At 43.0% G+C, this 16,662-nt stretch overlaps 1 protein-coding gene across 1 annotated transcript; it reads right to left on the bottom strand.

Annotated features, from left to right (window-relative positions):
* Window positions 1–688: 688 nt before the first annotated feature.
* Window positions 689–11,398, bottom strand: mapk4 (mitogen-activated protein kinase 4). Its single transcript, XM_022757616.1, has 8 exons — window positions 11,032–11,398; window positions 10,631–10,806; window positions 5,369–5,513; window positions 3,792–3,874; window positions 3,506–3,584; window positions 3,003–3,222; window positions 2,090–2,255; window positions 689–1,636 (listed from the first exon to the last, which is right to left on the bottom strand). The coding sequence occupies exons 1-8, from the start codon at window positions 11,396–11,398 to the stop codon at window positions 689–691; spliced, it is 2,184 nt and encodes a 727-aa protein (XP_022613337.1).
* Window positions 11,399–16,662: the final 5,264 nt, after the last annotated feature.

The raw sequence follows: 16,662 nt of genomic DNA, 5'->3' as shown, positions 1-16,662 counted from the left end.
TATGGTTTACCATGTAGCATAATTTGACTGATTATTTTTCAGTTTATACATTCAGAGAAACTTGGAAGAAGCATTTCCCCTGTCACAATCATTATTTGGTGAACATCACCTTTGGAAGACAGTCTGACATTTTAAGAAATGACTGAATGACTGACACGCAGCAGAAAACAAATTAACTCAAAAACAAACCAAGTGATCCCACTCCAGTAGGTTGCTGTTATCAGTATCCTGGACTAACTCTTTTTTAACAGACTGACTGTTCCATTTGCAACTGCTTGCGTCACAGAATAAGTTGCTATCAAGTCAAAGTTTGACCCATCTTTAACTTGACAAAAGATAGCAAATCACAAATACCACAATCTTTAATTAGCTGATTATTTGTAAATATTCTCACGTAGAACAAATCCTTGATATTTGCAGTGCTAAGCATGGTTATTTATATTTAACCCAGATGCTCTTTGACCTCTTCTTACCTGAGAGGGTAGAAGCTGCAGGATTGCTTAAGTGGCTGGTTTTAGTCACCGTGTGTGGCATGTACCAAAAGACAACAGCTGCTAACACCAACGTCTAATGTTTAAGCAGCATATTCAGCCATGGACACCCCCTTTATGTAAAGCACTATGAGCATTTGGAAGTGCTACCAATATTGATGCTATAATGTTGTGGGCCCCGAAGCTGAAAGTCAACATCAAGAGTTAGGTGTCTGTGGTGGTGGGGTCCTGTGCTCTGGAAGCCGGGGCACCTTTCGGTTAATGTTTGGCTGTTTGCTTTCTTCCCTCCACCCTCCCTCTTTACCTCTCTTCCCGTCTGCTTTCTCTTTATTCTGCCTGCACAGTTTCAGTGCTCGGGATATGAACACATCCAGGTCGAAAAGCCGGTCTTTTTGCTTGACAGGAAGTGACTCCAAGGAGTCATCATTTACTGGCTGAGAAATAGAGGAAGTAGAGGAAAGGGGCTGAGATTCTGGGGGATGAAAAAGTGGCAAGGTGGGGGGAGAAACTGCTCGAGGTGAATGAGGAGGAAGTGGAGAGGTGGGAGATGAGGGGAGAAGTGAGGGAAGGGAATTAGAGGAAGATGTAACAGGTGGAAGTGGGCTGAGTCTGTATTCATCATATTCGGCTGATGGTTGCTGCACAACTTCTGTGTAGTGGAAGACTGGGGCTGGGAGGTCAGTCGGGGAGAGAGGAAGAGGGGGAGAGGAGGTGTAGCAGGAGGGTGAACGTGGCTCTAAAGAGGGACTGGGACTGGGTGAGTGCAGACGAGACTGAGTGCTCTTCACCCAGCGAGAGATCTCCTGGAATAAATCCCCTGTCTCCTCCTCTTCTGCTTCCTCCACTTTCATCTCTCCCAGGTCCTCCACACTGCTTCCAATAGGCTCAGCAGGCACAGGAAGGATGTTAGTGTTACGCTTCCAATGAGACAGATCCAGGATTAGCTTAGGCTCTGAGTAGTGTTGAGGCTTGCCCTCCCTCCAGGCAATTTTATCCAGATATGAAGGAGAGCCCACTTTGTAGTCACAGGAGCGGCCACAATCCAGGTCCCCATATCCCAAACCACAGACTCGTTCCAGAGACGAGTGAGAGTTTTCCAGGAAGCGCTCAGCTGAGCTGCTGTGGGAATATTTGCGTGGGTCAACCTATATAAGACAGGCGGGATGGGGGCAGCAGTTGGTTAGGAAGATGGGGAGATTGATAAATGGGGAAGAAAGCAAAGTGAAGGATTAATTCTAGTTGTGTGTTCAACTATTTTTGACTCATTCTAGTTTGTTACTAAATATCGTATGTGTGATTGACCACCTAAACCTCAAGACACTATAAATAAAAGAGTGATGGCAACACTACACAATGGCAAGTGCATTTATAGTGTTTACCACCAGACTGGATGTCGCAACCACAAACAATTTCCTGTATGGGGAAATTTTCATTTTGCCAAATAGCAGGTGGTGAAACAAATAAAACACTCATGGGTCAGTAATTAGCTTCATTACGACTCTCTGTGCATTTCAATAAAATAATATAATAGTTACACCCAAGTACAAATCAGTCAGTATGGGGGAAAATGACAGAAAAATAAGAAAAATAAGAAAAACCTGAGCCTCCTCTAACAGTGAAGTGGAACTGGCTCGGGGGTCTCTCTGCACCTCCTCTTCCTCTGTCGTGTCTCCCAGGTCAGACGTAATGCGACCATGGGGCATGCAGCGGCACATCCCGCCTGACTGCTGCCAGCACACATCTGTTGATAAACTGTTCTCATACCTGCAGAGAGGAAGTAATGAAGGATTTCTATTAACTTCACTGTGCAGCATATTGAGTCTGATGTGCTTATTTATAGTAAGTAAACTGGTAGTTTCTCATTATGCTTTGCCAGAATTTTTGTTCCAACACTTTGACTTGGACCATTTTTTCAGTGCAAAAACTAGGATTAAAATTAAAATCTAAGTCAGACTTGTGGACAAATGGTTGGTGGATTAAATGAAATGCAGTAAAGTGTTCAAAAATATTCTAGAAGCTCAGTGAGTTTCCTTAAAAAGCTCCTGAGCAGTCAAACCTCAGTGTTAGATAGGAGCTTGAATTAATTTTGTTAGTCAGAAGTATGTTAGTATATGCTAAAGTATTCTAAATCCATTTGTGAAACACAGGTTAGCAGGTCTACAACCATAGAAATTTCTGCCCACATTGTAGCTGAACTACACTGTGCGACAACAATTCCGTTGCGACTGTGGATTAGCCTCAAATCACAGGCAAATATTCAGTGTCACACCAAATATATCCAGTGTATAAACTGGCAAAAGCAGTGTTGCTGGGTTAGGTTTTGGATACAAGTGGTTTCTGGTTCATCTGATGAGGAATCAACAACTTAGAACAGACTTTTTGACAGTTGATAATGTGGAACAGAGGTCTATTAATTAGACAAACTCCAGTAGCAATGGCAAATTGACACAATATAAAATTCAGACAAAATCATCCTTCCCCACCAGTGTCTACAAAGGTAAATCTACACACCTGTCCCAGTGGATGCTGGAGGCCTGACTGTTGCTGTTGCTGAGGCTCTGCTCGGTGATGAGGCTGTCCTCCAGTTCGTCCTCGATGTGGAAGGGATGCAAGGAGGTGGGCTCATCTGCTGGACAGGAGTATTGCTGGAGGAAGGGGTGGGTCAGCGCTGCTTCAGCTGTCAGCCGATCCATGGGGTTAAAGGTCAAGATACGCTCAAGGAAGTCCACAGCTGAGGGTAGAGGAAGAGGGAATGAGTGAGGGAGAAAGAGGAGGAGGAATAAAATGTAGTGACCATGTAGTGTGTTCTCTTTAAAATTATTGTGTCTCAGGGCTAAATTATAGGTGTTAGACCTCTGAACTTCTCCTCCCTACTATCCAACCTTCACAGCCCTGAGAAACTGCTGTTTTCTGTATATTTCTTCCTCCTCAAATCTTCTATTACTCTTGTTTGTCCCCAGTCTCATACTGCTTGACCTTTATCTTCTTCCAACCACTCAGTTCTCTCTGCTCACCCTGAGAATCCACTTCAGGCAGCAAGACAGAGAAGGGTTTCTTGACTCTCCATCCATGACTGATATATGAAGGCATCACCTGGGAAAGGATGACAGTGGAGTTAAGACGTGTGCATAATTCTGTTGCGTTTTTTTTTTTTTTTTTACATTTTTTTTGGGTATTCAAGGCGCCCTTCTGGATGAATCCCTATTATAAAGAAAATTCTAGTTGAAAGCAACATTCCTGTTCCATATTTAAACTATCAGCTTGCAGACATATGACTTGCAGCAGCGACTGAGGCGTCACCTGTAGCAGGTCCTGCCTGTCCTCCTCTCTCAGCACCGGCACTGAGTCGAGAATCAGCTGCATCTGCTCCAGCTCATGAGCTCCTGCAAAGGGGACCGGCCAATCAGAGACAAGCAGAGACGAGACAGAGGATCAGTTACATAAGCAGAAAAAAAAGGTGGCCAATTAGAGTGAAACAGGAATTACTAGGAGGTGTGAGAGCGAAAGAAATGGTGAGGTAAGAAGCGTCAATGCAGATAAGATGATAAAAGGGAAGGTTGAAATTTCAGGCATGTTGTTTTTCTGGTCACACCCACATTATGATTCCACAGCAGTTAACAGTATTGTGTGCACCAGGGAATTTTGTGTCCACAGTACAACCTGTTGGAAAGCACTTCTTTGGATGTTGAGTAAAAATGCCACATCCTTCTAATATCCTTCTAATATTGCCAGACATTTACCCCAACATGGCCCAGTCCTAGAGTTAAAGCTCTATTAGCTTTGGCATCGACCTGAGTTTGTTGGGGGTCGTACACAACCAGGAAGGAGTCAGATGCGATCAAGCTCAACCCTGGGAAAAGTCCCCAAAGTGCACTCTCTCCTTGAAAACTGATGGAGAAAAACTAATGTGAGGTCACTGACTGTGGTGTAAACTGAAGTGCAACATGCTTGAAGTTTTCGGCCCAAAAAGAGCAGTGCAGCAATATTTTTCCACCCATGTCATACAATGACTATTTGCCCTTTAACTGATGGACACCAGCAGGTGGTGCTATATCAGCACATTGACCACTAAGAAATAAGCCAGCAGTTGTAGTGTATTTGGATGAGAGTGCACTGCTTCCTCTCTGGTAAACAAAAACATATTGTGCTGTGTAAACTGTGATGGTTAAGTGAAATGAAAGGCAAACATCTTTAACACTTGATGTGTGAAAATCTAGCAGAGGAACACCAAGGAACAGATGAAGCTCTTGAGTTTGTGGCACCATCTCCCCTGTGGTGTGGAAGGCTGGTGGAGGTCAAATCAGCCTGTCATGAGGAACTACATCTGCTTCAGACAGTGAGAATTTCACTATCATCATTGTTATTCTGGTCAGGCAAAGAAGTAGCCTGAAGAAAAGGAATAAAGCGTCTTTGGTGGAGGACACTGGAAAGAAAATCTCTCCTTAGCTCTCACTTTTCTACTATGATACAGCCTTTAAAGATCTTTTTTGATCCTGCTAGAAGGAACTTTTAAAAAGCTAGTCAAAGAAGCCTGATTTCAGTGTTCTATCTTGTTTCGGCTACATCTTAATGGTGCTAAGATGTACATGCAAGAGTACTAAGTTCATCCTTAAAAACTTAGCATGTCTATCTTTATTTTCATATAACCCTAAAGGCTGTGAAAATGAAATTTCATTATTCATTTTTTATGTTATTTTTACATGCACTCTCCTTTGTGGGAGTCAAAACACAGTCAGACAGTCAGTTCAGTAATAATATATTTCAGCTGAATACTAATGATATGATTATATTTTATGATGTCATCAAATTAAAAGTAGGCAATATCATAATGTTTCTGTAGGATGTCAAGGTCATGGTGAACAAACCAGCAGAGGTACCTGCAAACAGCATGCGTCCAGTGAGCATCTCAACCAGTATGCAGCCTGCGGCCCACATGTCAATGGCCTTGGTGTAGTTGTTGGGGGACAGGAGCAGACGGGGGGAACAATACCACTTAGTTACGAGACCCTCGGACAGATAGCCCTGGAGGAGGAGGCGAAGAGATGAATGAGAGAAAAATGGGAGAGAGAGAAAGTGGTAAGTTAAAGCAACAGAAGATATACTGTGGTTATCTTAGTGATGAGCATGCAACAGATTGGCTTGCTAGCTGTTACCATACGGCTGCATGCACTTGTATGTGTATGAGGTGTTCAAAATTCCCATCCCAGTCCAGCAGGCAGCGTGCTGCCAGCCATTTTTGCTGGAGTGGAAGCATTGTGAAGTCGATAATGTCAGCTACAAAAAGCAAGCTTGAGCTCACATGGGATATTTTGACTGACACCCACAAAGACTTCATCATGTTATGTCAGCTGTATGATGGAAACTGGCTTCAGGACACACTCTCCAGCAGAAAATATTCCCCTGAATCTCTACCTGCAGTTACTGAGTCTCACCTTTTTTTAAGCTTCCGCTGTACAACAATACACGTCTTCTGGTCCAACAAGGCTCCCTTCTGCCTTTTACTTTTGTAAACGTTCACCTTGTGAATAACACCGATGATGCCGTGCATGGAGATGAGCCACAGGCAAGCATATTCATACACAAACCAGATTTTTTTATAATGAGATGCTTTTGCCTATTGCTATCATTAACACTCTCATTGCCTATTACATATCACTCCACCTTACTACATGATAACCTTGTATCTCTCCTGATCTCACTTACTACCCTAGGCTTAAACAGCAGTCATAATAGACTTCATAACAAAATATGGTTATAATTCATTCACTTTTCATTATTGGCATACTATTTTCGTTTACTTTTTGTGTTGGAAAATGAGGCAGGAGGTCCTTGTTGGAGTGTTGGATCTGCCTCTAAGCCCCATCTCCTACCCCTCCCTCATGCTTTTCTCCCCTTCTGTTCTCCCATCATCCCTCTCCTAAAGTCCATTGTTTTCTTTTCCCATCTCACCATTGGCTCTGTCCGGCCCTTCCTGCATAACTGTTCTATTTAGGCTTATGCTATATAGACAGGACTGGATCTAACCTGGCCCAGATGAGTTTTCATACTCAAGATGGATGACAGAAATTACTCTGTGAGCTAGTTAGATTAAAATGATCTTGAGGCACCTGTAACACCAGCATAACATTACACTACATAGGCCCTCTGTTTAGGTCTGACCCAAAATAGGTTCATATTTTACTTGAGAGCTGAAAAGAGAGTTACCTCTTCATCTTCGAAGATGGTAAATAAAAAGATAGTGAACTGTATTTCAATCAGCAGGTTTAGGGCATGACTCAGGGGCTTTATGCATTGTAGGCCACACACGCCAATGTTCCCAGTAATACATCAATTCCCCTACATAGAAGTCAGCCTGGCCAAAATGTTTTTTACATGTCGAAATGACTGGGCCAGCTTTTTTTTAGGAGTTACATTACTCCTAGAATACAATGTGTTGAACGAGTTGCCCAGATCCACAGCACTATTGACTAGCTGTGAATAAAAGGCAATGAATTGAGAACACTTTGACAGCTCTTCAGCCTTATTGTTTCTCTTCTCTCTTCTCTTTTTTCACCTATGCTCCTCTTGTGCCACCTCTGCTTTCCTCTCCTCTTCACCTCTTCATCACGTGTCCTTTACCTCATTCTTTTATGCTCTGTACTCCCTCCCTCTCCAGGCCCACTCTGCCTTCGCTGCACCTTCCCCTTCATGCCCTCCCTCTGTGTGCCAGGAGATGACGGAGCAGAAACTGATGCTGAGTGCTCATTGATGGTCTGACAAACATACACTCACCTTGTCTTCTACGTCTGTCTGTCTGTCTAGCTCCTACTTCCTGATCATCTGAGCTCTCCTTTCTACTTCCTGACAAGCCTATGACAGTGACTTTCGAGGAGTGGGCATGTTTCATATCAACATTTTCAGGTTGTTATTGTTATTTGATGATAAAAGTTCATCATAGAACATCTTTGGAAACTGTTTTGAACAGAAAAAGAAACATATTTAGGTCTTGCACAGATGTGGTCTTCGATTTCATTTTTGTAGCTATATTTAAACTACACACTGTGCAGACTTTTGTGTCACAGCTGCTCACCAATATAAAAGGTTTGTTGGCTGCCTTCATTCCTCTCTGCCTTCCTCTTCCTTCCTCTCGACTTTCTTCCCTGTCACCACTTCCTACTCTCCTCTCCATCCGTTTACCTTAATCTAAACTCCTCACCTTGGTGCTTCTCTTTCCGCTACCCTTCCTCTTTTCTTCACACTCTTTCTCTCTCACACGCTCTTTCTCTCCCTCTCTTTTCGCCACCTCTGTTTACCTCACCTTCATTCTCACATGTGTCATCCCTCCTTCATTCCACTCAGTTAATTTTCACCTGTCAATCCTCACTGTATCTTTCTGTTTGTCCTCCTCACCTCATTTCCTTACATCCTTTCTTTTCACTTACTTTTTCCTCTCCTTATTCACCTTTCCTCCCCCTCTGTCTCTCCGTCCTTCATCCAGGTCATGAATAATTTCTGGGCGGATCCAGCACTGCATCAGCAGGTGACATTCACACATGCACACTCACAACAGAAACACTAAGTTCCTACTGATGTAGACTCTAAACAACATCACAAATGTTTTCTCTGCCTCTGTTTTCCTCCTCTCTCCTCTCAACCTCTCTGTCATCTCCTTTCACCTGAGTAAATGTTTGTCTGGGTTGTCAGAAGCACACTTCTAGACAGCTCATACAACAGCCTCATCTCAATTCACTGCAGAGTCACAGTGTGCTCACAAAACAGCTGTGATAATACACTGACCATGTAAGGTACTGCAGAAGCTCTAATTAAAGATTTAAGGCAAAACAAGACTTTTTTGAAGCAATTATAGCTAATTGAAAAGAGGGCAGATCATTCAGTGGTGAGAACTAGAAATCTACACCGGCCAATTTTTCCGTCAAACATGACACAATATAAAACCTGAAGGTCGACTGTGATGAAAGAACTCTGTTTGAGTGCAGCATAAATGAGCCACCAGTCTTGTTTTATAGCCCAATAAAAAAGTTAATACTATTTATGAATCTCCATCACAGCTGAAGTCTGAACTGCTGTCATCCATTACTACAGAAGGTTTGAAAAAGCAGCGCGTTGGCTCTGCATAATTAAATAAAAGAGAGGATGCTTTCACATTCACTGCAGGCATCTGCTTTGGTGTCAACACTGCATCACAAATAGCCCAGCATCATCTTACACACACATCATCATACACACTAGCGCACACACATAAATCTGGTAATGCAATTTTATGCTAATGAAGAGTGACAAACTGATGTTCTGCTGCGAACAGACACATCCGATGGGACAGACTCCCAACTAACTCCCAGTAAACAAATCAGAGTAATTCTATCTATCTATCTATCTATCTATCTATCTATATATCTATCTATCTATCTATCTATCTATCTATCTATCTATCTATCTATCTATCTATCTATCTATCTATCTATCTATCTATCTAGGGTTTCTGCCGTCTTGCATGCCCAAATTTCTCCCATTTTTTGATCTTTTTATTTGTCCCACGTTCCTTGTTTTTCCTCTTTGCACTTTTGCTCACCCTCCCTCTTTTTCTCCCTTTCTACTCTTCACCTTTCTTTTCATCACCCTTTTATGACTCAGTATTTCTCACCCTTGCTCCTCATCTGTTTTTTTTGCCTCCTCCTTCTCCCGTCATTCCCTCCACCCTTCTTCTCCCCTCCAAATGCACCCCCTGTGTCTGCACCCAGCTGGTCTCCAGTCCCGTGTTCTGGGCTGACAAAGCTCGCCTTTCACAAGAGTTCCTCTCCACATGCACAGACCCACAAACATACAAACACACACACACATACACACACACACACACACACACACACACACACACACACACACACACACACACACACACACACACACACACACACACACAACCCTGCTAGTGTAACAGTATTTCTGTGGGATCTTCATGCATAATAAAGCAGCACAATGGAGCAGTAAACTGTCACATTAATCTCTCAGAAGCCCTCACCTACAATGGACAGGCTAATTACAGGGTTTGATTAGCACAAAACTTGATACCAGGTTTGGGCAGAAGATGTTACAGTAATAGCAGGGTTTGAGCTGGAGAGGCCTATTGTAAAAGACACAGGTCGGCAACATCAGACATGAGGGTGTGTAATCGGAGAAACCAATCATAGAAAAAAAGACAGCTTGGCTGTACAACAATCGCAACATGTAGACTCTGCCTAAGAAGTGTAGCAATTACACACTTTTTTCAAAGTTTGAGATATTGAAATTTTGGCTGCATTTAGCCAGCCAGTATACTTTTCAAAAGATGAATCAGACCAGTGATGTCAAAGATGTCACCTGAGATTAGACACTGAAAGAACAGCAGACTGACAGATCAATTATTCTGTGTTTCAATCGTGAGGCGGACAAAAACATGTGCCAAAGCTCACTGATTCTCTATAGGAGGATTCTTTTGCAACAGTATCCCATCCTGTAATGTATCCTTTGCTACACAAGGACAAGGGTTAGTGCACTGCTGTCTGATAACCACACCGGGCCAGGGTTTAAGAGTTGCAATCTCTTCACAGAGATGATGTTTAATACAACAATACTCTCCTAAAATTCTTCCATTTCCAACAACCCACACTGTGTCAGAGCAATGAGGAGAGTGAAACATCCTCCTAACTTTATCAGCTTAACTGACTTTAATTTTTATAGTATGATTACTTTTTGTAAAACAAGTACCTTTATGCTGGCTTGTCTTCTGAAGACTATGGATTTATAAAATTAAGATAAAATTTGTGAAGAGAGCATGAACCAAAAGAGAATAACACAGGAATAACACACATCACAGGAATTTATTGGCCCCTAGTCAAAATTGTTAAAGTTGGCACCATTGTCTACATTTGCATGCCCCAATAAAGATGAGCAAGAGTAATTAGGTTATGGCCATAAAAGTTTGTACATGTGTAGTTGATTACTCTAAAACTCCAGCTTATATGTCTTTTTCTCATGTTTTTCTCATAAGTGAGCACTTCTAATAATAATAATAATAAGACGTCCAACTACAACTGTACAGCCAAGCCAGCCATTCATAATTTCCAAACCTGAGGGGGTTGGTTCTTTGTGCTCCTCACTGTTACCTTATGAGAATAGTGAGGGTCGACTATCCTGGCCAGCCCAAAGTCTCCAATCTTGAGCAGCAGTTGGTCTGTGTTGATGAATATGTTGGCAGGCTTTAGGTCTCTGTGCAGGACATTAGCTGAGTGGATGAACTTTAGTCCCCTCAGCAGCTGGTAGAACAGCAGAGTAGCGTGACCTGTTAAAGTGCAAAAAATGGAATAAAATGTACAAATGTGTCATTTTTGAATGTGGTATTTTTGCCACAGTCTTAGCTAACCAGGTCTTAAAAGGATTTCTTTTAAATCCAATAAATCACTGTGTAAACATGGCCAGCAGTGATGTAACAAGAAAGACCAGTAGAAAAAACATTTGCAATTTACTTAAGTAGAATTTTCTCTTTCCCCCCTTTCAACCCCCATACCTGTGGGTAGAGGTCCTTGTTCCAGCAGCCGAGCCATATCTGTTTCCATGCACTCCTGCACAATGTACAGGGCACTGAGCTGGGCTGGGTCTCGGGGCAGCGGCCGTCCATATGGCGCCAAAACCTCATGAACCTGGACCACGTTTTCATGGTGCAGCCGATGGGTGATTTTCACCTCCCGCAGGGCATGTTTCACCGTCACCATGTCACGCATCACCAGCTTTTTAATTGCCACACGCTGTCCATTGCGCTGGTCCACAGCTGAGAGCACTAGGCCAGTGACACCTGTGCCGAGAGGTCGAAGGTCAACAAAGTGGCCACTGAGGTCGAAGCCATGGAGGAAGAGGGGAGTGTCCTGTCTGGCCATGATAGCTCACTTTAGAGGTATAAGAGACAGATGATAGATAGATTTCAGGCGGTTCAGTGCACTTGATGGATCCCAACAGTTTATAAATTAAAACTTCTTTGTTATCGTCTGATGTACACAACGCCACATCTTGCTGGTGAGTCCAGAACCTTAACTAGACATCTGATTTTTCTTTGGGTAGTGGGTGCATGTAGATGTCTGTTTTGTCTGGTGGAAGATGGTGGCAGTTTTAGGGGCCTAGTAAAGTGTAGGACTATCTTACAACCCTACTGAATTTGTACTTAGAATTTCAGGCGGGATTGAAAAGAAATAATTTTGTTTAGGCCTAAGAGGAGGTTTCTTTGTGCATCACTTCACCTCCTCTATTAGTCCTGTGTGTGTAGATCCTTGTTAAATCACCCTTTTAGTGAACCATCCGTTGTTAATGTTCACATGTTGACTTATCTTAGAGGAGTTTAGGACAAGGGGTGTCTGAGCAAAAAAATTGAACCTCAGAAAGGATCAAAATATATGAAACCAAGCGGAAAGAAAGCTAACATTTGTTTTAGTCAGTGATTGTGCAGCCACGGGTTTAAACATGTGTTGGTAAAGCAGCTACAGTACATGTTCAAATCTGAAAAAAAACAATCCCTCAATGTTTTCCTCCTGACACTTGATGATGATGTCTTTTACTGCTCCACAGATGTTATCTGATGCTGCAGGGATGCACATCTAATCTCTCACTGTATCTTCTCCACGCACAGATAGTCAGAATATCAGTGAGTCTTATTAATACTACCCAGGGCAGGGGTATCCATAGAAACAGCCCTCTGTGCGGCTGATCCTGCTCTTACATGTGTAGATGCATCATGGGACAGCAACAGGCGGACGGTCGGCTCTGCACTCTTCTCTCTTTCTGTCTGTAATCCTCATCGGCCAGTCAAAGCCTTCGATACTGATGCAGGAGGAGGGAGGCGGGGGCATGTGTTTTAAATTCAATGAGACTCGGTTGGCTCCTCCTCTTCTTCCATGATACCACGGTGTCTCAGTCAGCCAGCCTGCCACACGAGTTCATTCAGAGTGAGCTCCACAGTGGCACAGCGGTCAAATCCTGGAACTGTGCTATCCTCTGTGTGTGCATGCGCGTACAATACATGTGCATGCGTATAATCCCTCAGTAATCTGCTTCCCGTTGCCTTATTATGAATGTAAGGATTTAAGCATCAGGCTGTGGTCAGTGTGGAAAGATATTGCTATTAGCTGAGTCGCTCAACACATCTGTTGCTGCTGCTCCTGGGGAGGAAAAGAGAGGAAACAGGATGAACAGAGAACAGACAGACAAGGAAGATAAAGATGAAAGTTACACAGCAACAGCGCCTGTGTGTGTGTGTGTGTGTGTGTGTGTGTGTGTCACTTTTGTCTGTGTCGTAGGAGAGTTACCATTACATAACACTGAATGGCAGTGTAACCTAATCTACACCAGCAACTTAATGTGCTTAGAGAGGATCATCACATCGATTCAATGGATATCAGCTATATGAAGCTGCTGATGTTTCAGAGCAGAGACAGTGGGACTGAATGGAACAGATTAACATGGTGGCGTTTTTTTGTCAATGGAAAGTCCACTTTGTATTCTTTCATTTGTTTCTTGTTGCATTTTCTTATAGCTCTTATTTCTTATTTCAACCCCTGGGAAGGTCGTATAATGGTATGAAACCAAAGCATTGACTTTCTCACACCCCTAGATCCCTGCAGTAAGAACTCAAACAATCCATCAATCCATAAAACAAATCTCTTTGCTGTCAAAGGCCTGAAGGCAGAGTTGAGTATTTGCTCTCTCTCTCTCTCTCTCTCTCTCTCTCTTTCAGTCTTTCTTTCTAGAAATGGGGGGTAAGCAATCGTTCCTCAACTGTTCTTTAACAGCCTTCGAAACACTTCTAAACAGACTCATGTTCGCCTCAGTCAGGCTGACTGTCAGAGGCTGTGAGAGTGTAAGGTGAGAACAGAGAGACTGAGAGAGAGGGAGGGGGAGCATTGACAGTGGTGCTGGGTGGGAGGTGCAGCACTGGGCTAACTTTATAAATAATGCATAACGACTGGAGATGGCACTTGGTGTTCTCTCTGAGCATTTATTCTCCATATTTCTTCAGGTTATGCAGCAAGAATAGATTTTATAAATAAAAATCGTGAACAGTTTCTCGATCCAGTGCAATAAAATACATTAATTTGTTTTACTAAAAAATTAGAAATATCTACTTTTGGTTTTAAATACTCTTTAATTTGGGTTGTGGAGAGACAATGAAACTACCCTCTACACTCTGAGCCAGTATGATGTTAATGAATTGGTAGGTGACGGCAGATGGGAGCAAACAACGGTACACCCTGTTGTACACTGGCTTTGTGCAGCTGCCTCTGTGTCCCTGACTGTCTTTTTTTTTTTCTTTTTTGTTTTTTAACACAGTGTGCTTCCCAGCAAGCGTTAGGCGGCTGTACTTCAGATGGGAAACGCTGCATCCTCTCTGCACACTGGCTTCGTGCAGCTTGCCTTTGTGTGTCTACATACACTCCAGTAACGCCCCTCTGACAGAACAAAAACACTGAGATTTAAGTGCTTCTAATAAAGCATGAAGCCCCGTTTCCAAAAAGGAAAAAGTGTGCCAACGACAAAACGGGCCCGTTCTCCCTCTCCCCACTCAAGCCCAGCTTCACTTTATCTTATCTATGTCAGCACCTGCTCCGTGTGCAATAACAAGAGGAAGAAGAGAGAAATACACGCAAAGATAACAACAGCAACCATCACTACTCACCGGAGTATTACGCAGCCGCAGCCTGCTGCCGTCCAGAAACAAAGATCCCAGGAAAAGATGTGAGAGATACGGGTCCTTGGAAGCAAAGAAAGTGAAACACGTCCGCATCTCTGTCTGTGTGTGTGTGATTCAGATGATACAGGAACAGCAGGCACGGGTCGGCACCGGGAGCTGAGTAAGGGGGGGCGGCGGAGGGGTGGGTGGGCTGGGGGATCCGATCTGATAAGCCAGAGGCTGAACCAGTTATTGTGGGCGACTGTCCGCTCTCTGTCAGCGCTTCAGAGGAGCGATCTGAGGGAGGGAGGAGAGGAGGGATCACCCTACATCTAGACCTGAGTGGCTTTACACACTCTCACATACACACTGCACCACGGATGATGAAGTACCCATCTCTCTCTCTCTCTCTCTCTCTCTCTCTCTCTCTCTCTCTCTCTCTCGGACTCCAGCACCCTGACCTCAGTTAAACTGGGGGGGGGGGGGGGGGTCGTTTTGGTCTCCAAACCCACAGATGAAATACTATAAGACTATATGAAAGTTACAGGGAGAAATCACTCAGTTTAACTCTTGCCATGATTATTATAGCTTGATCATTTCCATGGTCATCTATCATCCTGACAGGTGCAGAATTTGTGGGTTTGAGAGGAAGCTAGAGAGGAGCCTTTGTTGGTAGTGAATGAATATTTGAATATTAACAGGGAGGACGCCACCATGTCAATGACCTGTAGGGAGCTGCAGATCATGGAGGGAGTGAAAATGAAAAGCTTGTATAAGCATGTCATGTCAGTGAAAGCAAAGATGACATGCTTATACTTGGAAACAGGAGCCTGGTTTCACTGGAAATCACTGTCTGTGTGGTAAAATTCGTTACAATGAAAAACATGGAAGAAAATGAAAAAGGCACTTCTTATGTGCTCTTTCTCCCATTTTCCACTTTGTTGGCCTAAATCCAAGTTTGAAAGTTTTATTATCATATCTATTATTATTATTATTATTATGTTTCAGTTCTATTTTGAGTTTGTGCTATTCCCAAGCCCTCAGAAAACTCAGTTTGAACTCGATGCACTGTTGCAGGCCTTCACCAAGACGGAGAGAGCAGAACAAAAGCCTAACAGAAACAGAAGGTCCACTAATGTCTGCAGTGCCTTATGGCTGTATTTTATAAAATCTGTTGACTTACAAGGTCCCATAGCCTGTGGCTAGTGGAGGGTGGTTATGAGAGTCAGCACACTGAGAGAAACTTAAAAAAAGAGAAGGCAGGTCATAGTGACTGTAATAATGATTATGCAGAGGTGCTACAGCTGCAGGGATTAGCAAAGAGGAGAGATGCTGTAGAGAGAACTGAGACCCAGGAGTAACCTAATGTAATGAACCCTGTGTAAAGTGACACACTGATGTTACGGCTCAATCGGTGAGAAGAGGAGAGGAGAGTGTGTGGATTTTGTATGCCAGTTCTGCCTGGTTAGATGAGTGAGAATAAGCACAGTGTGGGAGATCTCTGAGTTAATGGTGAGATACAAGATCCTGTAACTCTGACAGCGATGTTAAACATGTCGATCCCATCTGTCGCCAACCTGGAGACATCACAGTCAGATAGATATCACTGGGGGCAGAGGATGTCTAGATTGGAAATGAAAGATCATTGGGCCTTCACTTTTTAAAATTCAAGACCGCAGAGCTACTGCGCAGGGCACAGAAGACCTTTAATTGTATCAATTATGTATTGAAAGTCATGTTAACAGATGAACATTTAACATTTTTGCTTTGCTTCCTATTTGTTGCTCATTTTAAACTTCTTTTACGTTAGGACACTTTTTGGCTAAATGAAGTGTGTGAAGCAGCCATCTGATGAACGATTTGCTAAAGTAGATGATGGCTCAGTGGTTCCCTCTGATTACTGAGGGGAGGTTATAATCAGAGAGCTGGTGCTGTTGGAAAATTGAAAGTGACAGAGAAATGTTCGGCCCCTCCAAAACAAGGACCCAGTGGAAGTCCTGTACCTCCTGTATGATGTCGCTACAGCAAAACCGCTTGGATTAAAAGAAACGTTTTGCTTTACATCTTCCAGGTGTGTATCTGCTGCCTTTCCTGCGTGTCGGTAAGATAAGACAGGTTTACAAATGGAATGTAGTGAAAAGGAAATTGTTGAATACTTTTGTTGCAGCTGCATCAGAACAAAGTCTTATTCCAGATGTTTTTATTCAGTGGCAGAGAAGACCAGTTTATAATGAAACGTCATATCTATGTTTTGTCTTTCACTATTATTGGAAGTGTGTTTTCTGTTGATTTAATACTTCACAAAAACATTTTATGCTAATCCAAGGAATACTTCCAATAATTATTGATGATGTGATTAAATGAATTCAACACACACGCATGCACACACGCACACACACATACACACACAGACAGACACACACACACACACACACACACACACACACACACACACACACACACACACACACACACACACACACA

The sequence above is a fragment of the Seriola dumerili genome, unplaced genomic scaffold (genome assembly GCF_002260705.1).
Source record: "Seriola dumerili isolate Sdu_G_001 unplaced genomic scaffold, Sdu_1.0 BDQW01000290.1, whole genome shotgun sequence".
NCBI lineage: Eukaryota > Metazoa > Chordata > Actinopteri > Carangiformes > Carangidae > Seriola > Seriola dumerili.
The sequence above is the reverse complement of the archived record's forward strand: the minus strand, read 5'-3'. Positions and strand labels throughout refer to the sequence as shown.

Coding starts and splice junctions, on each gene's coding strand:
- mapk4 (XM_022757616.1), bottom strand. CDS start 11,398: ATGGCCAGACAGGACACTCCCCTCTTCCTCCATGGCTTCGACCTCAGT. Junction 10,807..11,031: donor ACAAGGACCTCTACCCACAG/GTATGGGGGTTG, acceptor GCACTTTAACAG/GTCACGCTACTCTGCTGTTC. Junction 3,223..3,505: donor GCCTGAAGTGGATTCTCAGG/GTGAGCAGAGAG, acceptor CTCTACCCTCAG/CTGTGGACTTCCTTGAGCGT.